Here is a 23,270-nt window from a genome sequence, read left to right as displayed (position 1 = left end):
GAATGAGGAGCGTTGCGCAAGACCTTTGAAGCGTTTCTCTCCCTATGTTGTAAATCTCCCTATGTTGGAATTTTAGGGGACATGAGAAAGAAGAAGACATGAGGAGAGAGAGATGTCGTGGGAATTTAAGGACACAGGAGGTATTTTCACTTAGATGCGTTGGAAGTTTAGGGCATAAGAGGTATTTATGTGTTTGGGGGTGATGTGTAATTCTCATATAATTTTCAAAAAAATCACCTCTTTTCCTCCCAGCTTATAGTAGTAGATAGAATAGAATAGATGTACTTTGAAGTCTCATCTCGAAGCACAAGCCACCTACTAAATTCCTTCTCATACAGATTTCTTTGGTGCAACAAATGTAATGTGTTATTCATTTCAAACCACCCAAGGAAAAGGAAAACAGAAGAACAACAAAAAAACAAAAACAAAAAACTAAACTTAAAAAACATAATCAAAATGGGCCTGGCCTCCGGGTCCACCCATCCAAACACTCCATCAATGGCCCAACAATTCTCCCATCACACACCGCTGCATGAACGGCCTCGATCTGTTCTCCAGGCGAGACTTGTCTGGTCCCACTCAGGATCTCCGTCCCCAGCTCTTCCCGAATGAACCGATAAACCGGGTAGGACCGACACTCGGCCACCCTATTGGGCATGTGGGGACACCCTTTGTCATAGTTGGCACGTGCAATTCTAACATGTGCCTCTAATTGTTCCTTGAGCTCAGTCTCAAAGAGCTTAATCCGGTCAAAAATGCCGGTTTTCGAAGATGGGTCAATCTCAGGGTCCGATGGGCCTTTTAGAGAGTGCTCAACTAGGACTTGTCGGAGCTTCTGCATGAGAGGGTAATCGGGCTGGGTAGGGTTGTCAATGTAGGCAAAGACCTGCTCGCTATCAACAACTTGGAGAAGATCTTTCTCGGCAAAGCGGCCCGGGAGTGGCTCGCCGTTGGGCCCGGTGCTTAGGATCTTCTTTGCCACCTGCTTGTGTTATAGTAACCATAGTCAGTGGCGAGTGACATTAGCATCAGTATAATGTTGATAATTAGGGAATTATGACTTATATGATGGAGAATGATGCACATCGTATATTCTTTGGTGGGCTCCAAAGTACATTTTCCTGATACGTACTAAGGCCCTTTCCGGATTGGAAGATTGTTTTGGAAAGAGTAATGCTAGGGAAACCCAGAGTAGGAACTAAAAGGTGACCGAACAAATTGTTTCACGCCACAATATCACTAGTGAGGTGAGCAATCTCTTTAAGGGAATTCATCAAAAGTAACTTTTTCTTTAACACATGGCATATTCTCATTGCAGGTCCTATTTTAGGTCCTACTCTAGGTCTCCATATCATTTTCCTTTTGGAAAAGTTTGAAAGGAAAAATATTTGTGAAGTTTATTAATATTTTACACACACAAAAAAAGAGATGACTTGAACCCACCCTAGTCGTTTTTTACTTAAGAAAGCTAGGCCTACAATTAATGATAATCTCCCTCAAAATTAACCATAATAATATCTGTTGGGAAAGTTGCCAAAATCGGTAAAATGGAAAGTGCCGTTTTGCATAGGGTTTGTGAACGGCAAGAGAAGCTCGGGGTTTGTCGGTTGCCTCGAGAGGTGAGAGAGAAAAAGATAGAAAAGGAGAGAGAAAGAGAACAGAAAAAAGAAAAAGGATTTTTTCTTGGGTTTCTTCTCAGATTGCTCTTGGGTTTTCTTTCGGGTTTTCTCGGGTTATCTCTTGCATGATCTTGGGTTGAGAAGCAAGGATGATCCCGACCCATAGGGTGATCCAAACAGTTCATTTAGTTGGCCAAAAATGCCTAAAAAATCATTTCCATATGATGATCCCGACCCTCTCATCTATAAAGTTTTCCATAATATGCAATTCCTCTATAGATTGGAGGGGGCTAGGATAGTCCTTCTGAAGTGATTTTTCGGGTACAACCTATTTATGTTGTGGCTCATCAAATGAATGGTTTTGATCATCCTATAGTGTAAGCCGTACGGTACTTTTTGACAAATACTGTACTATACGAGCTTACATGCTTACACCATATAAAATCTCTCATTTGCCGGTTAAGAGATTGGAAATATCATTTGCCACCTTATGAAAGTAAAACACCTCTCTCTCTCCACATTTTGCTAACATACGCACCTGTGCAACAACACTCTTGACAGTGTACCGCATATTCTCCTCGAGATGCCTTAAATCAATGGCCTGGCACAAAGCGGCGAGATAAGTCGCGATCATCATCTTCAATATATCAACGGCCTCAGATGATTTCCGTGCCGATATCAACCCTAACGAATTCACATCCTGGTTATGTTGCTCCGCACTCTGCACGTGCGAAGTCACGGGATTCGCCAAATACTGTAACTCCGAAGTATAAGAGGCCATCGCTATTTCAGCCCCCTTAAATCCGTAGTCCAAACTCGGGTTGGGCCCACCGCTAAGGTTTGATGGTAACCCACCGTTATAATAATCGTTGACGAGTTCTGAGAATTGCGCGAAAAGTAATTTTCCGATTGCCGCCACGGCTAATCGGAGATTGTCCATGGCTACTCCGACTGGGGTCCCCTGAAAGTTGCCACCGTGGAGGGCCTTGTCACGTGCCACGTCGATTACTGGATTATCGTTGACCGAGTTTATCTCTCGTTGGATCATCTGTGTTGCGTTTCGTATCACCTCGATCTGCCACGTCGGACAATGACAAACAAAATAGGGGTAAATTCGTCAGAGTGGTAATTAATTGCTTGCTTTTTTTTAGAAAAAGACAAATAAAAAGGGTGGATATGATGGAAAAGCGTGGGAGTATCATTTCCCCATAAAAGTACAGTGGGGCCCATTAATTTGATGATCAGACCATTAATTTTAGCATTGCTACTTTTTTGACTTTCTGATTGAAGGGCTAGGATCATCCGTTCTGGAATAAGGCACCATGCTTTGGTCACTTCTACCCCTTCTATTCAGCTTGCTCTTAACTTATTAGTTGAAATGTCTCCCTCCCTTTTTGTCTTCCAAAAAAATGGCAATCATTTTTTCAGCCCCCTGTGGGATAATCCGCCCCACTTATAACGTGATTTGACCCTAAAAAACCGTTAAAGTCCGGCCACAATTCACGTTAAGCCCTGTTCGTTTAAGATTATGACAACTGATTATGAGTGCCAAACCGATTGTAAGACTCAACATTACATTAAAATTTGAGTCTAGTAATCAATTTGGCACTAACAATTGGTTGTAATAATCTTAAACAAACAGGGCCTAAAAGTGGGGCGCATTATCCTAAAGAGGTTGTGAAAAAATCATCTCCTTAAAAAGGAGGGAACTTAATAACTCCAAATAGAGGGGTGTAGCCATCCAAACAGAGATAGTGTCATTAACACACTCCTATTAAAACCAATGTGACGGGTCAGAAAATTCACATAAATAGCATTTATTATTTCCACCAAACCCCTAAGCTCTTGTCTTTAGCCTTTTAGCCCTAAGAAAGAGAAAAGTCAGTGGGAATTATCAAAGCCAGTAAAGAATTGTAAGCTCTAGACAGTGGGTGGAGATACCAAAACAAGGGGGTGGGGACTAAAAAACTCATAAAGGTACATTTCGTCTAGAGCCTAGAGAGAGCTACGACTAAAATACCCAGGGGTGTTTGGAACAAATTAACCAAGTCGAAGTTACAAAAGATCTAACCTGGGGTCCGAGCCACTGTGGCGAAGTACGTAACGCGTATCGGTCCTGCTTCGGTTTCTGTAACGGGTTGAGCTCATGAAGCTTCTCTGCATGCTTAACGTACGCACTCCCCGCAAGAACATACTCCATCACAGCAGCAGCCTCCATCTGACCCGGATGGTGCTTCAATCGGTGAGTCAACGGGTCAGTAAACTCGGGCTTCCCTTGCATCACCTCACAAAACATAGCCGACATGATCTCCGAAGCGACAGCTAAAATGTTCGCATCATAGCTCACGATAGCACCGAGTGCGGCCCCCACTGAAGTCCCGTTCACGATAGCAAGCCCTTCTTTTGGCTGTAGCTCAAATGGTTTCTCTACACCTACTCTTTTCAGTGCCTCTGTGCCAGTTAGAATCTCGCCGGAAGGTGTACGGACCCGGGAGTTGGGTCTACCGGTGATGACGCCGGCAATGTAGGATAAGGGCACGAGGTCGCCGGATGCGGTGATAGTGCCCCGGAGGGGGAGTAATGGCGTTAGGCCGGAGTTTAGAAGGCTTTTAACGGCGTCCAGAATCTCCCACCGGATGCCGGAGTAACCTTGTGTTAGGACAAATTGGTATGGTGAATGATCAAATGGTGGAGATGCAAATAAATCATGGTAAGAAATACAAAATGAAAATAGAAAGAAGATTACAAAATGGTAAGTAGCCAAGGTAAGTCGGGGCTTTCTATTTAAAGATTTTAAAATTTCCCACTTATGCTGTTATGCATGTAGATTAAAAGCACCATTTCAAATGAAAATACCTTGTAGGAGAGTATTGGTTCGAACAAGCATGGCGGCACGTGTGATACTTCCGGGGAGCTCGTTACCTTCTCCGGCGATAATTCCGGCATTGAGAAACCGGATCAGCTCGCGCTGAAGATCAACCCCTTGGTTAGTTCGCCGATGGGAAGTGGCTCCGAAGCCGGTGGTAACTCCATACGTGTCAGTGCCTTTACACGCCTGAGCCGCAACCCAAGCCGCGCTGGAGTCGACTCTCGGCTTGGCTGAGCCTGAATTGAGATTTACGGACACGTGTCGCCTTGCTACGGCAACCACGTCAGCAACTTGGAGATCCTCCCCCTGCAGGGTAACGGTATCTGCGTCACGAAAACGGTTTACCATCCGAAGTACGTCATCAAAGTGCGGGCATTGAAGAGCTTTGGTGGTCTTGCACCAGTTCAGAGGATCTTCGTCTTGACACGTGGCGGCCATCGGAGGGGTTGTTGGCACGTGGGACAAACCACCGTTCTGGATTACCTCTGCGCCTGCAACCATTTTAGCACGTGTGAGGAGGAATGGTGGAAGGATAGGGAGTGAGAGGGTGAAGGAGAGGAAGAAGAGGGTGTTTAATATAGTGGGAGGAGAAAAAAATTAGCGGTGGAGATTTAGCCACGTGGGGAGTTGAGTGATGTGGCGAGATCTGGACAGTTGGTAAACTCGCGTTTGGGTTGTTAGAAACTTAGAATAGAAGGGAAGGTAGTAAGGTAGGACGCATGTGGGAGTAGGGGTGGTTGTAGTAGCCACGTGCGTGCATTTCAACGGTATTTCTCTCATTTAATGCGACTCGCATGTGCTGATAGATGGACGGCCGAGATTGATTCGCTCGTTTTTCTTTTCAAAAGAGGACAAATGTGGGTTGCCACTCTGCCAGTGATGGGAAAAAATCTATCTTTCAGTCGTAATCTTTTCAGCTAGTTATAAAATCTCGGGAAATAATAAATTCCCAGTGTATTTTTTTTTGGGTCAGTGTAGTGCATTTATGCCTACTTTTTTTACACTACAAGGTGTGGTGAAGGGAAAAAGGGGGTCTATATTATTTACCAAATGAAATTCTTTAAATAATTGAAAATTTTATAAATGGGAGATGATATTTTCACCCCCTGCATTACGTGCACACCCCACTGATAACCTGATTTGAAGTTAAAAGTGGGCAACTTTATGTCAACTCACGTTATAAGCGGGATGTGCAAGTACTGCAGGGGGGTGAAAATATCATCACCCTGAATTTTGTATGCCGGGGTTTGGATTTCAATAACTAAGAGAGACCGAATAATTAAAAAAAAAACTTAGGCTTTTGAAACAAATACTAATTTTCTAAATTAAAAGTAAATTTTGCAAATTGGCTTCAATTTTGGTAACTAATTAGTCAATTTCTTTTATCTTATTAAGAATCTTGTTCCGAATTCAGAACTATCGAAAACTAAAAAAAAGCCTAATTTATAGGGAAATGCTAACAGCACTACTGTATTTTGATGATGGCACTCCTAACTTTATTAAAAAGTACGGTATGGCCAGCAACATAGAATGATCCAAACCGTCCATTAGATGGGTCACAGCCTAAACAGGTTGTACCTCAAAAATCATTTCCATAGGTTGATCCTAACCCGCCAATCTGAATGTTAGAGATCGGAGGGATAGGATCAACCTATGGAAATAATTTTTAGGGCACAACCTATTTTAGGTTGTACCCCATCTAATGGACGGTTTGGAACATCCTGTGGTGCGGGCCATACCAAACTTTTAATGAAGTGAGGAGTGCCATCATCAAAAGACAGTAGTGTTGATAAAATTTCCAAATTTATATCCTATCCTACAAAGCACTCGTACTTCCATGCCTTCTGTTTTGTTATGCTTTGTTAAAGAAAATAAGTATATAAAGAAGACAGAAGTCACCGAATATTTTAAAAAGAGACCGGCTAATACGTTAATTACGGCTTGGTTGTGCATAGTAAAGGTACCTAATGCTCTGTTTGGATGCCGGTAATTCGTTGGGAGATCTATATCTCAGCGGTCAAAGGGGAGATTAAAGGGGAGATCTAAAGCAAATCAGTCAATGGGGAGATTAAGGGTGGAAGAAAGAAACATTGTTTGGTTTGTCTTGCAAATATTGGGGGGGTTTGGGATAAGGGCAAAAAGATCTCCCCAAGATCTTCTCCACAAATTTCTTTGATTTGAAGAAATTTGGAGAGAAGAACTCGAGCACGCCACATCACCCGACCGTCGTCCGACAGTGCTAGTGGTCAAAGACCTTAAAAGGCAACCAAACAATCTCAAGAAGATCTCAAGAAGATGTTCTCCCCTCAATCTCCTTAAAAATAGCCAACCAAACAGAGCAAATGAAAAAGTAATGGAAAGAGCAATTGAAAATTCATAAAACTAATGCAAATTCTACTTGAATGGCATGTGGGAAATTCTAAATGGAATCTAATAGATGTGGGTATGATGGAATGAAGGTGTATTGGGTTCTTAGAATCAAGGGTCAGAGGAGGTTAAGGATTGAATAGGTGGAAATAAGAAAAAAGGTTTGCGGATCGGTTTAATAAGCAAAATAGGCAATTGATAGGTGGATGAAACGTGGCTGAAAATAAGGGTGTGGGCTGCTGTTAAAGCAGTTTCTATGGGTGCTTTATGTTATGTTCCTACATTAAAGGGGTTACAATTAGCAATGTTGATTGGGTTAGTAATGGGATAAATAAGGCTGGTTGGAATCGGCTAGGAAATAGGGATGCTCTGATGGGTTTTCAAAAATAGTATGGTTGTTTTATGGGCTAATTGGGTGAAGGTTTAATGGTCTATCAAAGGAGAAAAGGATAGGGAATGTTTTCTAATATTCAAGGGGTATTTTGGATGTTAAACGACTGAAACAAGGTGGTAGCTAAAATTGGCAATGATGGCTAGTTTTGGTCGTGTAACAAGGATGAGATAAGGGTTGATAAAATTATCTTGAAATAAGGAAGGAGATGGATTGATAGCTAACCTTCAATTGGATAAACCATGCAAGCAGCAGATGCTTGCGGAAACGAGCAACCACACAAGCAGCCGGTGGGTTGTTTCTGGCGCGGGACGAGGGGAGATTCGAAGGCAACAAAGAGGCAACAAGTTTTGAAAACAAAGTACTGAGTTTTTTTCATCCCATTACTTGAATATTTATAGGAGAAAATCTCCTAAAAAAATCAAAATGAAAAAGGGAAACTAATAGTAACCAAACTATTCCTGCACTATCCCTTGAAAATCTCTTAAAGCAAATCCTAAAGATCTCACAGTTTGTCTAAAACTTATTTTGTTAGAATATGTTGATCTCACCATCGGATCATCTTATTATATTAAGCTGTCAAATTTGAGAGAATTTCTATTATTCTTGAATTTCTTGGATGTGATTACAAGAGAATCAAGTAGTGCTTATATTGAGCACTTAGATGATAAACATGGAAAGAAGATCATGGTAAATATGGAAAGAGATATTGGGAGACTATTCTAATCTAACATAATTACTAATTTAATCTAACTTCCTAATCTAGCAAGATTACCCCTTTAACCAACTTGCCTAGTATTTCAACCCAATCTCACTGTGAGATCTCACATATTCTAACATAAGCAAGTTGGCTAGTAGAGGTAACTAGATCGATTATGAAACTAGATTTGATTAGTAACTAGGTTAGAATATTCTACACATATCTTCTTCTATATTTATGTTAATTTGTTTCTATGTTTATCATGACCCATTTTCTGCCCATTCCGAAATTGGTCCATAGTAACGCTGATATGTACCTATTAATGGTGTGTGTGTGTTGTAGTTGCAAAGTAGTTATCAGGTAGTTAATTATGTAGGATTATGGGTGTTAGTTCTATTGTGTGTCATGTTAGTGAGTAAGTGGGTTGTTGATGTGGCACTCTCTATGTTCATGTATTTTAGTTCATGTATTTGAATGAAATGGAAGAAGAGCATTTTAAAGCAAAGGTGACTTTGTTTAGGAGAGTCATGGCTCCTCTCGAATCGAGCCTTTAGGAAGTCTGGTTGCCTCGAGTCAGCCTCTTCCCCCCTCATTTCTATTTTATTTTTGTTTATTTATGTTACGGCCAATTAGGCACGTAACAATTGGTATCAGAGCGGAAGATCCTGCGCCATGACTGCATCTTCAGAGTTTTGTACGGAATATCCTGCGCCATGGCTGTATCTTCGGAGTTTTATACGATTATCTAGACCTTTCAAAATATGACCCACAACACAAAAAGTGGTCCCCTGAAAATCATATACATAAGATGATCCTAATAGAAGTTTCTATAATGTGCAGTCCCTCTAGAGATTGGACGGTTAAGATCATCATATATAGATCTTCTACGGGGTACATCCTAGTTACGGTTTGGATCATCCTACAAAGTGGGACCCACCACACGACACTAAAATGATCTAGAGCCTCTAATTGGTGGGGCCTATGAACTATGAGGGTGTTTTAGTCATTTTCTCTATGAACATGGAGGATATCGTAATTTTCTTCATAGCATTTTTGCCATTTTTACTATGTAAGGGAGCTAGCGGCTTGGACACAGGTGTGGAGGTCGGAGAGAGGCTTGGATACAGGTTTCGGAAGCGAAAGCTCAGGCACGGCCACAGGTTTGGATAACAAAAAACAAACCCTAGCTTTTATCCCACAAAACCTAGCCGTTGGGAATTTTTAAAGCGGTTAGGGTTTTCAAATCGAGCGCGGGATAATAAAAAAAAACCCTAGAAATACAAAACCTAGCCGTTAGGGTTTTCTCTACTGCTTTGCAGGATTTTGATTCGTTGGAAGAAGAAGACAAAGGAAGAATCGGGGATCGAATTTGTTTCGGGCTTTTGTATTTCTAGGGTTGATAGAAGGTGGGGTTTTAGGGTTTTTAGTTTTGTGAATAATGGGAACTAGGGTTTTGTATTTCTAGGGTTGAAAGATTGTGGGGGTTTAGGGTTTCCTGTTTTGGGGAGAATGGGAACTAGGCTTTTGTATTTCTAGGTTTGGGAGACGGTGGAGATTTAGGGTTTTGTGTTTTGGGAGGGATGGGAACTAGGGTTCCTGTTCAGCATTACAATCTGAGATCAGCTAACTCGTTTATTGGGAGTTCTCTTCACGATCTCAATACGGTGGATACGCGGCCTGGTGAGATTGAAGGGATCAGCGATGTGGATCGCGATGGCGTGACAGAAGATAGTTTGGATAATGTGGACGAATCGAATTCGGTTGTAAGTTTTGTTCTTTTCATTTTCTTTGTTTTCTTTTTAAATTGATTGATTTTGGGTTTTCTTTTTCCCTTGGAATTCAAATCGAAATAGTTATCAGATAAATCTCACAATTGGGATTTCTGGGTACCAATATAAAGTGCCTTGTTTGTATGAAATGAATGTTTAGGAAAAAAAAATAGTCGAGATAGATCACCATTTGTTTTGTAGGGTGTGTTTGTTGCGGGTTTGGACCTATGGTGGTTTGTATTTATTGGGTTTTTGTGTTATTTATCAGGACTGCATGCACAATTCATATAGAAACCCATTACCACTTCATGGTGTTGGAGTAGAAGAAGATGGGTCTTCGAGGCCACCCTATGATATTCTTAGCATTGATGGTAACCTCTTCACCATTTCGATTTACTTGAATTAAATTAGTTTTTCCTTTATAAAAATATCTGGATTTTTATAGGCTTTCATATTGAACTAAGGGAAAAAAATTCATTTCAATTGACTAATCAGCATTAAATTTTGAAACAGATATCTCACCAATTGAAACTGCAAGAGCAAGATTTTTGCAATTTATTGTGGACCATTTTATTAATGAGCACGTGATTGAAGCAGCAGATTCTTCCGAGGTAGATTATGGTAACCAACCTGGGCAAGATAAACTAAGCAAGAGGAAGCTTAAAGAAGCCCAGTATGAAGGCGATCCTAGGTTTGTTTTACCCTTGATGTACGTGGCAAATTTGTACGAGACATTAGTTAATGATGTGAATATGCGGCTTAACTCCTTGGATGGGATTCGGGAGAAGACGATTGGTGTAGCTCTTGAAGCAGCTGGTGGTTTGTATAGAAAATTAGCAAAAAAATTCCCTAGGAAAGGTATTTCAGGGACCATCAACAGTTGTAATTTTTGGGAGCAAGTTGAATTTTTCTAATTCCGTGTTTTCATTTTTCTTACAACCCTATCTATTTGACTTTTAGGACCATATACATTTAAGAGAAGGGAACTGGCAACTTCTCTTGAAACAAGGACGAGATTTCCAGAGCTAGTAATACAGGAAGAAAAACGTGTCCGTTTTGTTGTTGTCAATGGCTTAGTGATCGTCGAAAAGCCAAATAATATGACGATGGAGGATGCGGAATGGTAAGTTGGAATTGTCATATTTCCCTATAATTGTCCTAGAACCTTTCATTTTGCTTACCGAGGTCATTTTACCTTCTTACTGATATTCAATGACATTATTCTTGTGTCACATATATGCACTCGATGACAATTCTAGAAGCAGCTAAATAAATGAATTTCACTCTTAATTCAGATGGGTTAATAACATTCCTTCTGCAAAAAGATTTTTTGGGTGGGACAAAGGGTTCATTGCTATGATTTACATATTGGGACATCTGATGGATATCTTTTTGGAAATGATATTAAAGCTTCTTTCACCTATGATATGTGAGTGCCAATAGTTTGTTCACTGAGTTTCTGTATTTTACTATAGCATGACTGGAATGTTAACCATCACTATTATTGTGACCTTACATATACTTGGGGATTCCTTTAATATGGACTTGTATCTGGTTCCAATGTATTGATATAGAGCATTCTCACCTTCTTGCCTTTCAGAAGTAAAGCCCCAAAATGTTTGCATTGTCAAACACTTTCACATCCTCCATCTAACTGAAACATAATTTGTGATTCATGACACAAGAACCAAGTTCTTGGTGATGCTCCATACATGAAACATAACCTTTTCTACCTTAGAGTCTAGACATTTGAACTTCTTAGGCAATCTTTGCTCATCCTTATTCCTTACCAAATATGATGTTGTTATCCAGGGTCATATCTGTGACATTTCATCGTACATGAAGAGCTGTGGGGGGCTTTACTTTCTACACCATATGGTGTGCTGCTTACTCGAAATTCTTCTTGCACCAATGTGTCACATCTCAATCGGTGGGTTATGCTTGAAAATAGCTCCAAAGAATCAATTTTTGTGTCGACTATCTTTCTACTTTTGTTTCTCGTCTTGCGAGCTTGTCCTTGCAATGTACTGTTTAAAAGATCTTCAAAAAATTCGTCAACCCACCCAAGATCCGAGTCCAAGTTTTTTGCCCTACCAAGACACTCAAAAACTCCTATTGATTTGCCTGAGTTGACTCCTTTTTTATTTTGGCCAAGTTCTCATCCAAGTGTGAGTTTTTAAATACTATTGCAATGTTTCTCCAGTTGCCTTTAATCCCTTGCCTTGAACTTTGTGATGTCTTAAGACTCTTAACCTGATTTTAACCTAATCTCCCTTCTTTGATTGCTCTCCCTGCTCCAACTTCTTTGTGCAGTCAGATACACATGCTCTGCCAATAGTTTCCCGTCTCTACAATCATTGCTATTTGCTACTGTTTGTGTTTTGCTAGAACAAATTGTTTATTCCCTGGAGAGGCTAATGTTCCTATGAAGAATGCCATTTCACCATTGATGGCATTTGATCTCTTGGTACTCATAGAGCAAACTATGTATGAACCCAACTTCAGTTTTTGACCCTTATCTGCAGCAACAATGAAACACAGAATATTGTTGAAGCTAACAATTTTTGACGTTGCATTGTGAATCTCTATGTTACAAACGATGGGCGGCAGGAAAACTATTATCACTGTCAAGTTAATACAAAGAGAAATTAATGCAAGTCAAGGTGTTATTGGCGGCACATTAATCATTTTCAGTTTGAGTATGTTTGCTTTAATTTAGAATAGTTGAGGCAATTGGTAGTTACTTATTAATGTGCCACATTTTAGACAGTTTTGTTTATATTTGCTGGTATCATTTTCAGTTTTAGTCTATTTGCCTGAATTTGGAATAGTTGGAGCCACTTTGTTTAGTTGTCTACATGTATATGCAATCTGAATTTAGATGTTGGATTGAATCTGAAGTCAGATAATCTTCCCTCTTGTGACACATAGTTATGTGTGGCAGGTTCAAACGCTTGACTGGCCGGAATGAGGTGGCTGTCACGGCGAGGGACTATAAATTTTATTCACCCAGACATAAGTATAGGCGTGTTGCATCACATTCTATGCCTAATATCCCTGGGTTGCCTGTATGTTTTATGCCCATTTAAGCACTTGTTTTTGTAATGCAAAATTCAAGTAAAAGATGCGATTGATTTCTTCATCCTTTAATTGCATTTGCTCAGGCATTCTCCAACGGAGACAATTCTTCTGCATTGGTCAATGCAACAGGGTTCCGTCCTGTAAATGAAGTAAGAATCTGTGTCCAAGCTCATCGCGTTATTCTTTTAAGAATTTTTTTTCTGGTTATTAGTTCAATTGTTCTTCTGAAGTTGCAAGCGAGCTTCATAGTTTCTAGATCCATTGGTTTGTTATTGTCTACAAAATGAGACTTTAATCACTTATGAGAATCTGTAAGTTCAGAGATATCTCTCCGACTCCCTTCAATCAGGAGTGATGTTACTATTTCAGTATTTTCCTTTAGGGCTATCATTATTGTCTTGGTACTGCTTTTACATTCTCTGCAATGGAGGCAGCGGTCTCATTCAGCATCCCTTGAAATGACCAAATAAAATAGCTCTCTTGGAAAACTCTCCAAATAAAATACTCCTTTTATTTTTTGAATGGTACAATCGAAGACCTCTGTTTCTAGAGAATTGTTAGAAAAATTCTTGAAAATGTTCAAAAACTCGGGCTCAACCAGAGGTGTAGGTGGGCTAGTCACGGAGTTGCTAGGGTTCTTTATTTCATGATCAGTTGTGCCAACCAAGTCACATATCACCTGAGTGTTTTAAAAAAAAAAATTAACGGTAAAAATGTTATTATTTTAAAAACATTTCTTTATATCTGACCTAGGGTATTCTGCAAAACACAGTTGCAGTTCATAACATTGATGGCGGTTATTGCATTTTTTCTTTGTTTCTAAGTGTTTTTTTTTTTTAATGGTAAGTGTAACCATGATACTATGATAACCCGATATCTTAAGGTTCAATTAGAGGGTTCATGGCTTTTAGATGTATTTTTTTTACTTTTGAAAGGAAATGGACTTTCAGATATGTTTTACTCTTTGCCAGCCACAAGGTCAGCAACAACCTCCACCTAAACATCATTTGCAGCCGATTTCCCAGCACCCTCAATTTCACTCTATGCACCAACAACATCAGTCCATGCATCAAAGTCAACATCCAACACAGTTTTCTAACACGCATCAATGTGCACATTCTTCACACATGCCGGAGATTCCCCATGTCCATCAATCGCCGACTATGTCCCAACATATGGCTTGCTTGCAACCTCTCACTGGTGGCCATGTCGGGGGCCGCTTACATATACTGGTGAGTGTATTCCTGATTGAATTTTTGTTTTGTTTGGTGATTCATAGAATGCTTTATAATTTTAATATATTTTTGCTTATGCTTTCTTCCCTAATCATGCTATCACTCTCTTATACAAAGCTCCTTTTTTTTCTGAAATGTGAGCAATGATGTGGTTTGCCTAATAAAGTTCCTAATTTCTTTCTAGTTTTTTTTTTGTTTGCGAACCAAATAGATTTAGGACACCTTCATGTGCTCTATTTCTATCTTATACCAGATTAAAGACTGTTCCGAGAGTTAAAAACTTGACTATCTAGGCTTGATCTTGTTTGAACATTTGGATTATTCTGATATGTATTCAGATTATCCATAAAAGGTTGCTAATTTCTGTAATTCTATGGCATCCCTATTGTTAAAAAAATGACAATGAATGCCCCTGATCTTTTGAAATTCAAAACGGGGTTGCAATGTCCATTTATGTTTTCTGACCCATTTGCTGTTTCCTCTTCAGCCCACAAGTCCCGCGAAGTATTGTGATGAATGTGGTGCTCCCTATTTGAGAGAAACCTCCAAGTTTTGCTCAGAATGTGGTGTTAAGAGGTTAGGAACCTGAAGGTTTTACCTGACTTCCCTTTTCCCATTTCTTTTAAATTTCTGTACATCACTTACCGCGTTAGCTCACTGTAAAGCCTTTTTGGTTGTATCATTTCACTATTTTATTTTATTTATGTTTCAATGTTATTTTGTATGTAATGTTATATAACTGAAAATAGAATTCTCCAGTTTGAGTTCATTATCCCAATGTGAAAAACTTTTCTGATCTCTTTGATTTCTTTCTGTTCTCCTTTTGTGGGTTATGTTGTAGCATATTGGAAGTTCCTTGTAAGAACTGTCCCTGGCTCCCATTGAATAAGGTTGCTGTTAGTTGCCCCTTCCTGGACTCTCCCTTGAAATCATTCCCATCTTAGTTCTTCAGACTATCGAAGTGAATCTGATAAATATGGGGAATCCTACCTTGGCTTGCAGCTTTGGTTCTCCATCTCAAGTGGTACATGGATATGACTGTAATTCCTGATCTAACAACATTTTTTGGGTCCCACGAGACCGTTGATCTTGTAGATCATCATGAGGTTCTATACTCCTATGTCAAAATCTAAACATTTTAGATTTTTTTTTGGCGAACCATAGCGAGCTTGATGGATAGAAGTCGAGGATTATATGATTAATGTATTCTTAATTGCATTTGGCCGGATTTATGTGTTTGGCTTTTGGTCTGTGAGATCGGATCGATCCAATGGTGGATCTTGCTGAAGGCGCGTAAATGCACCTGCATCATGGTCGTTGTTAGGAGGCTGAAAAAACCACCAAAAACCACCTGCATCATGGATCTTGCTGAAGGCGCGTAAATGCACCTGCATCATGGTCGTGGTGAGGATCAACAATTAGATTCGATCTGGTACATGAGGCTGAAAAAACCACCAAAAAGGTTAAGGAGCTTAACAACTACTGTCCTTTTAGAAGGGTTTTTATTAAGGCAGGGAAAGGGTGGTGTCGGATGGAAGTGTTTTTTTTAAGGAAATGGCATAAAGAGCCTTAGAATTAGGTGATTGGTTGGTGATAAATGGCACCCCTTGTTTAACTTTCTGGGTTTTATAAAGAAGAAATCTCATGAAATTTTTATACTAAATTATCTCTTTTTTAAACCTAGAAAGCTTAACCAAGCCCCTCCTAGGTAAGCTGGGATTGAACATCTGTTCTCCAGAAGAACAAAGGCTTGATCATTGAGCTAGAGGCTCAATTCCTTCTCTTTTTCTCTTAATTCTCTTTGTTATAATAACCTTTAGAAATACATGCCAATTTATAATGGAGAAATTGATCACTTTTACAATAAAAGGCAATTTTTGTGTAGGATGATGGTGGGAGAGTTTCTTGTGGCCATGTGGGATGGCCCATCTACAACTTGCCTTCGAAGATTAATGGCTTAGATCACTGAAAGTGGGGAGGCCCCACCTATACTTTTGCCTCTTTATAAAGGAGATGGTATTGCCGCCCCCTTTCCCAAATTTTCAGGAAAAGACAAACTTGAAACAAAGCAGGTCAGGTGGAAATACTGCGGAAAGAAGCAAAAGGGGTGGACGTCGAAATGCTGCTATTTTCAGAAACAAGCACAAGGCTGGAAATGCTGGTAAAAGGGTGTGGAAATATCATTTCTTCATTAAAAGCCAATCTCATGCAAAAAGGTCCTCTTAGTAGGGATGTAAATGGTCCCATACGGCCTGATGGATCCAAAGAGTCCGAGCATTAATAGACATGACTTGTGCAAGGGGAGTGATAGATCGAGACCCCTTTGATCAGAAGACCCCTCGGTTGGATCAATATCTTAAGGTCCGAAATTGTCTAGGATTGGAAACTGGACGTAGCCAAAAAAGCTGATGGAGTGTAAGAACGAAACTTAATACATTTACACCTTAAATTTTGTTCATTTATGACTATTTATGAGAAGTGTTTTTTTTCTTCTTTTTTTTGGTAGGTAAGCTGGGGATATGAGAATTATTGCTGTAACATTTACAAACCCTGCACGAAATTGCGAACAACATTATCGGGCCGTTTGGATATGTGGATTTTAGAATTTTGGATTTCCTCAAAATTGTAGATGGGAGACGAGAGAAGAAAGAGATCACCTGCCGTTTTCTTATTTCTCGCACTTTTTTCCGATAACAAGAGGGTAGGAGATCGTCCCATGTTTCCAGGTTTTAGAAATTTCAGGATGGGCAGAGATTTCTAAAACCTGGATTTCTTACTTAAAATCAAAGAAACGAGGTCAGGACCTAGGACAACATACACAGCAACTTGATCATGAACCCTCTTTTTCACTGTTTTCAAACTAAAAGCTGGACTCTAGAATCCACGTATCCAAACGGCCGTTGTATGTTTCCGCTTTTTCGCTTCTGTGATAGAATCTGCATTGAAATGGATGAAATTTGGAATGGAAAAGAAGGATCCGAAGAGCATTGCGTGTTCGGATCCGAATTCATAGTTGGATTAGATCCGATTTGGATCCGTCAATACCCAACATCTGTGGGAGTCCTTCGTAAATTTAAAATGTCGAAGGTCATATGACCGTTACGCTTACGTCAGATAGGTGGACACTCTGTGATTTTACCATGAACTCCCTCTTCTCATGGGTCTCGTGCTCTTTCCCATATCAAACAAGAAAAAAAAAAAAAAAAAATTTAAAAACCCAACCCACCACACTACTAAAGACAGGGAGCCAAAACCAAAACCCCTCTTTCCCATTTTCTTCTCTCTCATCTCAAAACCCTAACCAACGATGGATTCACTAGTCAGAGCAAATCTAATCCATGGCAAAAAATCCCTTTCCCTACCCATCTCTCCCTTCAATCCAACCCTAAAACCCCCCTCTCCTCATTCCTCCAATCTTCGTTTCTCCCAAACCTCAAAACCCACGCCTAGGTTTAGGATTAGGGTTTCTTCAAACCTCAATCCAAACGCCAAGAAGATTCCTCTAACACAAACGATCAAAACCACCGCCGGAACTCTAATCCTGACGGCAGCGGCGGCCGTGTTGATGTACGGAAAATTCTCTCCGGCGAGAGCCGAATCTCCGGCTCCGGCAATGGAAGAAAAACTACAAGAAAACGAATCAGAAGAAGAAATCAAAGGCTCACCTCTTTCGCAATTTCTTGATTCCCATTCCGAAGCAATCGATGGATTAAAATCTCTCCTTCAGAGAAAGCTTGAAGATGGAGAGGATTTAGAGGCTTTGAAGATCTTGAAAAGTTTGGTTTCATCTCAGCCGTTGGATCTGCAATGGAAATTCCTGATGGCGAGATTACTGAACGAGATGGGAGAAATGGGGGAATCTCGAAAGGTGTTTGAAGAAATTCTAGCCATTAACCCTCTATCATTCGAAGCTCTATTTGAGAATGCTCTTATAATGGACAGATCTGGAGAGGGAGATGCGGTGATCGAACGGCTGAGAGAAGCTTTGGAGATTGCAAAGGCGGAGGAGAAAGATAAGGAAGCTAGGGATGTGAGATTGATAATGGCACAGATTCAGTTTTTGCAGAAGAATGTTGAGGAGGCTTTGAGGAGTTATAAGGAGCTCGCGGAGGAGGATCCGAAGGATTTTAGGCCGTATTTTTGTCAAGGTGTGATTTATAGTTTGTTGGATAGGAACAAAGAGGCGAGAGAGCAGTTCTCTAAGTATCATGAGCTTTCGCCTAGGAAGTTTGAGGTTGAGGGATTTTTAAGGACTCCTTTGTCGAGGATGAAGCTATTCGGGCCGGATTCTGAGAACTGAGCTGGGTCTCTGCTGATGAAGAAAGGCAAAATTTTAATAAGTGGAGAGGTTAGTTTTTCTTCTGAGAACTGAGTTTGGGGAAATTATTGCTTTTAAATTTTGGTAGTTAAGGGAAATTGTCTTGAAATAATAACAGAGTTATCATTTGGGACTAATAAATCTAAAAGTAGAAATGTCAGTGGCATGTTTTACTGTTCAATATTGTTTCAATTTTCTTCTGCAATATTGTTTGCATACAGGGTCTTCGAATTTTACGCCGAAGAGATTGAGCAATTATATTGTTTATGTTAGGCAAAAATTGTTGTTGTTTTTTTTTCTTTTTCATTTTAGATGGGCTCAGGTGTTCTTTTTCTGGTTTTCTGGTGATGCTTGTTCTACAATGTGAAGAAAATCTCAATCTTGAATCAGGTGGATGCTCTGTAAGTTCTCATGTATCTGATGAGTATATGGTGAAAGAAGATGATGCAGTTGAACAGAAAGATCAAGAGTGGTTTGTGATTTTTGTTTTGAAGTTAGATACAAGCAGTTCACCAAATATGATTAAAAGTAGTGAGTACAATATTTGGCAATGCCATTAAAATACAGAAATTGTTGAAAGTTCATAGGGGGTGGGAGTAAACTGCGTTCCACATTCTTCTCTTTTGGTGTGGGTAAACTGCATTCTCACATCCAGTTTCCATCCACCCTAGTAGTTACCTCGTAGAGTAGTGGTATAAGTAGTCAACAAGGAGGACACAAGCCTTATAGTTACCTTGTAGAGTAGTGGCAAGTAGTGTTTGGTTGCCAACTTCGTAGACCACTTGTAGGGGGTGTCATTGCCAATATATACAGAGAGGGTAGATAGAGAGAAAAAGCATGGATTCCAAGAAAATCCGAGCAAAAAACTACCCTTTTGTGTGGATTTTGTTGAGAGTTTACTGGCGTGCCAGACAAGTATGAGACATCCCTAGTAGTCTTCAGGGGTCTCATTCCTCTAATGGCAACCAAACAGAGAATTTTGATAACATGGTACCCAAAACGCAAGTAAAACCCCTAGGAAAAGCTCAGCTTTTGTGCAGCCAATCAGATCACAAGTGAAGAGGGGAGAGCCAATGTTTTTGTAGTGCAAGACCTATACTCCTATGTATCATAATGCAAAACATCTAGCGTGGTTCTCTACAGTCATCAAAGTTTATCATGGATCAACTATTATTTTTTAATGGGTTAGTTCCAATATCTAAATCTTGCTCTTATAACCCAATCGAGTCACACACCTACTTAGCTTCCAAATCAATTTGTTGCAACACCCATACTTTTCTAAACAAGTCACTCTTGAGAAACTCCCTCATAGTCTTAACTGAATCTAGAACTTCACCAAAGGCTTTAACTTCGCTAATTCTAATCCATGACAAGTTTCACGGTGAGCAGGATTCATAATAAACTCACTAAGAATTCTTATAAACATTACCAAGTAAGCTCGTGGTGAAGCAGAAGTCCCCATTGCTAGGTCTAGGGGAATCAACTGTTAGGCCCCGAACATGTTTGGATTGCAATAAAAACATTTTTGATGGATTTTTTTTTCTTTGGAAAATTTCTTCTTTCCACGATGATATGATTATGTTTAATTTAGAGGGATATCATCATAAATTGAAGGTCCCTCTAAATAAAAAATGAACAGGGTTGGTTCAATTTATCCTTTCTGTGGGTAAATAAGTAGGAAATTTTAGAAATATTTTTCCAGACCAAACGTTTGTAAAAATTTCCTCCAATCCAAACAGGGAAATCCCCATTCAAATACTCATAAATTCGAAATAAGATGTACAAGAGAGAAGACATTTACAGTTGAGATCCAAATGTAGATGAATCCCTATTCCAAGAGTAACCCTTAGACCTTTTTGAAAAGAACCCCACCAGAGAAATATGGTAAATTTGAACAAAAAAACTAAACTGGTAAGTTCAGACTTCATTCTCAACTATCAGAAGAAGACGAAGAAGAAGAAGAAGAAGAAGACTCAATTTCCTAGTAATAATGTTTCAGCACCATCTTGACATGTGTCCAAAAAGCTACAGATGCCTTGGGAGTTACATCTGTCTAGGAAAGTTTCCTTGTTTGGATGGCCTGCAGAGGTATTAAAAACTCCATGTGGAGCCTGGTCCATTGACCCACAACTTGCTTGTCATTTTCTATTTTTTAAGCTTAGCAGCATGCTTAGTTTAAATGCATGGAGATGTGAATGACAGGAGCTATTTTTGGATTATATCATTTCCCCACATTAAGTGTGAGGTGTACCAAGTCTCACAGTAGGTATTAGAAGGCCTCATGTGGGCCTCACTTTATGTATGTGATCAGATCAATTAAGTATTTAAGTCTATGGGTTCATAATTTTGAGACTCCACATTAGGGAGAAATTATATGGTGGCCGACCGTGTAATCACAAGAGGCTGCGGGGGAGAGAACCTGCCACCTTGATTTTAGATCCAAAGAAAAGTAAAAAAAATGAGGCTTTTGATGGATTTAAAATCAAGGGAGGGAGTGTTTTCTCTCTACGACCTTTACATGTAAACCATATAAAATCTCCCACATTAGGTATGGTGTGTACCATGTATGTGTGCTATAAATTATATTTGTGATCCATCATATTTAGGGCCCACTTTAGGTGAGAATCTATTATTTTGGAGCTCCACATTAGGCATGGGTGTACCATACATGAGTCTACATCAGTATATATTGATGGCCACATCTGTACCTCAATTTATGTGAGATGTCTTTCAAGTGTGCTCATAACTCTTCTTTCACTCTTCTTTCATTTTCTATCTAACTAAATGCACCTTCATCTACTTTTTTTCTTATAATTTTTCTTCACAACCAAACAGTCTACTTTACCGTGGTTATTAATGGGATTTGCTAGGCATTTTTGCAAAAAAAGCCATTTCCCGTCCCACTTTTGCAAGAGAGATCAACCACGCATGCTCACCTTTTAGGCCCATTCGTTTCATACTACGAATGCGCCTAAATCTATTATTGAACTCAAATTTAAATGTAAATTTGAGTCCAATAATAGGTTTAGGGCTAACTCCTAACAATCGGTTGTTATAATCTGAAACGAACAGGGCCTTAGCAGATTTTGTCTTATTCATTTAATTCATTTGAGCTGGCTGTTCTCTCCAGCAAAAGTGAGACGCAAAAAGACCTTTCTCAAAAATTTTCTAGCAAATCCCACTACTAATTTTAGTTTACTCTCGGCTAAATTTGTCTAGCAAATTCTGTTATTAATTTTACTTCACCTGCTATCGACTTAAAGCCATTACTATATTTTTTAAAGAAAAACTTAATTTTTAAAAAAATGTTTATTGAACACATTTTTGGCAAACTTTTCAAGTCGAAGAAAACTTGGCTCGAGACTGGTCTGCAGGAACTTCCTCCAACCCCCTTGCGAATATTCTAATAGGAAGGGGTGTGAAAATATCAATTCCAAAAAAAAAAAAGTAAGCATGGAATTGATATTTCCACACTCCTTGCTATTAGAGGGTCTGGAGGAAGTTCCCCCCAACCGGTCTGGAGCCAAGTTTTGTTCGACCTGAGTACATTTTAACACTTGATGTATGTCTTTTACAAAATTTTTTGACATAGTTTCCTTTACGATTTTTGTATTAAAATTAAGAGGAATGTTAATTGAAGGGTCTGCACCCCTGTTGGATCCATCTCACCAAAGTGCATTTAAAATTCCTTTAGGCTCTGTTCACTTGTTTTCCCGAGAAATGAAAGGAAAAGAAAGAAAAGGAATCTGACGTGGCAAAATGGAAAGGAAAGGAAAAGAAACTGTGATTTTTTCTTGCTTTCTCGCTGTTCACTTGCCCAGAAAGCGAGGGAAAATATACAGGAAAGTTATCTTCTCGCTGTTCACTTGCCCAGAAAGCAAGAGAAAATATGCAGAAACCCATATTAAACATATTTTGCACAAGATTTTTTTTTGGCATTAAATGCTACCACATAAACAACATGTACATAGTATGGTCCACCAACAGAAATTAAACACAAGTTATAACATTTCTACCAAAGTCTTGGTACACCCAAAATATAGATATACACACATTAGTTCATATATAAACGGTTCAAAAAAAAAAATACATAAACATCACAAAGCCAAACGGCGCAGAATGCGCCCCAACATCTCTACTCGATCCATCTCGTCCAGAGAAAGGAAGGCCTCAGCTTCCTTCTGATGCCCATGCAGGTGAACATAAGCATCAATGAGCTCACATCTAGCGAAACCATCAATGTTCAACACGGCATCTTTGAGGTCAGGGAGGCTGTGTACCTCACTAGCAGTAATTTTGGCGTCAGCAACTATTTTAATGCCCAGTCTGCATATAAAACCATAATGTGAGTCAACATACCTCATAAACAAGTGGAAAAAAGTCTAAAATGCCACTGTCAAAGGTACTAACCCCACACCTTTGTAGGAGGTGTAATAGGAGAAATGGTAATGGATGGAGTGGGAGAAAGTGGACGAACTACAGGGAGACCACATAGGAACACTGAAGATGAGAAGTAGTTGGAGTAGAGGGATGATCTTTAGAGCGACGCAAATGTTCATAAAAAATGACATGTCGAGAGATAAAAAGACGGCTAGCCAGTGGATCAAACACTTGTATCCCTTATGGTTGGGACTATAGCCAATGAGGATACATTGCCGGGTTTGATAGTCAAGCTTGTGTTAGATGTAGGGAACCAGGTTGGGGTAACAAAAGCAAGAAACCAAAAGTGCGAAGAGTAATTCAGTGGAATTCCAAAGAGCACCTCAAGGGGAGACCCTTCCACCAAGAGTGGGACTGGGAAGCTAATTAATGAGGTAAACAACAGTCAGGAAGGCATCAACCTAGAAGTTATTGGAGACATTATTAGTATGGTGAAGCATATCTAACCCTATCTCATCTGTGCCTATGTTTCTGTTCATCA

At 39.6% G+C, this 23,270-nt stretch overlaps 3 protein-coding genes across 5 annotated transcripts; 2 read left to right on the top strand and 1 right to left on the bottom strand.

Moving 5' to 3' along the window:
* Positions 1-259: 259 nt before the first annotated feature.
* Positions 260-5,052, bottom strand: LOC143886790 (phenylalanine ammonia-lyase-like). The gene is made up of 4 exons (XM_077390911.1): positions 4,476-5,052; positions 3,691-4,268; positions 2,158-2,694; positions 260-982 (listed from the first exon to the last, which is right to left on the bottom strand). Exons 1-4 carry the CDS (start codon positions 4,987-4,989, stop codon positions 452-454), a joined length of 2,160 nt encoding a protein of 719 aa, XP_077247026.1. The 5' UTR covers positions 4,990-5,052; the 3' UTR covers positions 260-451.
* A 3,959-nt stretch (positions 5,053-9,011) lies between these two features.
* On the top strand, positions 9,012-14,829 carry LOC143886789 (PPR containing protein). Of its 3 annotated transcripts, none has more exons than XM_077390909.1 (8): positions 9,012-9,706; positions 9,984-10,086; positions 10,229-10,573; positions 10,676-10,838; positions 12,660-12,783; positions 12,880-12,945; positions 13,768-14,028; positions 14,519-14,829. In XM_077390909.1, exons 1-8 carry the CDS (start codon positions 9,527-9,529, stop codon positions 14,618-14,620), a joined length of 1,344 nt encoding a protein of 447 aa, XP_077247024.1. In that variant the 5' UTR covers positions 9,012-9,526; the 3' UTR covers positions 14,621-14,829. The 3 variants fall into 3 exon arrangements, with proteins under 3 accessions (XP_077247024.1, XP_077247023.1, XP_077247025.1); XM_077390908.1 differs by having other exon boundaries at positions 9,012-9,709; XM_077390910.1 differs by lacking the exons at positions 12,660-12,783; positions 12,880-12,945 and having other exon boundaries at positions 9,012-9,709.
* Positions 14,830-17,223: 2,394 nt separating this feature from the next.
* LOC143886788 (Protein prenylyltransferase superfamily protein) lies at positions 17,224-18,530 on the top strand. Its single transcript, XM_077390906.1, has one exon. The coding sequence runs from the start codon at positions 17,339-17,341 to the stop codon at positions 18,329-18,331; it is 993 nt and encodes a 330-aa protein (XP_077247021.1). The 5' UTR covers positions 17,224-17,338; the 3' UTR covers positions 18,332-18,530.
* The last annotated feature ends 4,740 nt before the right edge of the window (positions 18,531-23,270 follow it).

Source organism: Tasmannia lanceolata, unplaced genomic scaffold, assembly GCF_043159265.1.
Source record: "Tasmannia lanceolata isolate RefF3 unplaced genomic scaffold, GAP_Taslan_0.1 ptg000011l, whole genome shotgun sequence".
Lineage (NCBI taxonomy): Eukaryota > Viridiplantae > Streptophyta > Magnoliopsida > Canellales > Winteraceae > Tasmannia > Tasmannia lanceolata.
The sequence above is the reverse complement of the archived record's forward strand: the minus strand, read 5'-3'. Positions and strand labels throughout refer to the sequence as shown.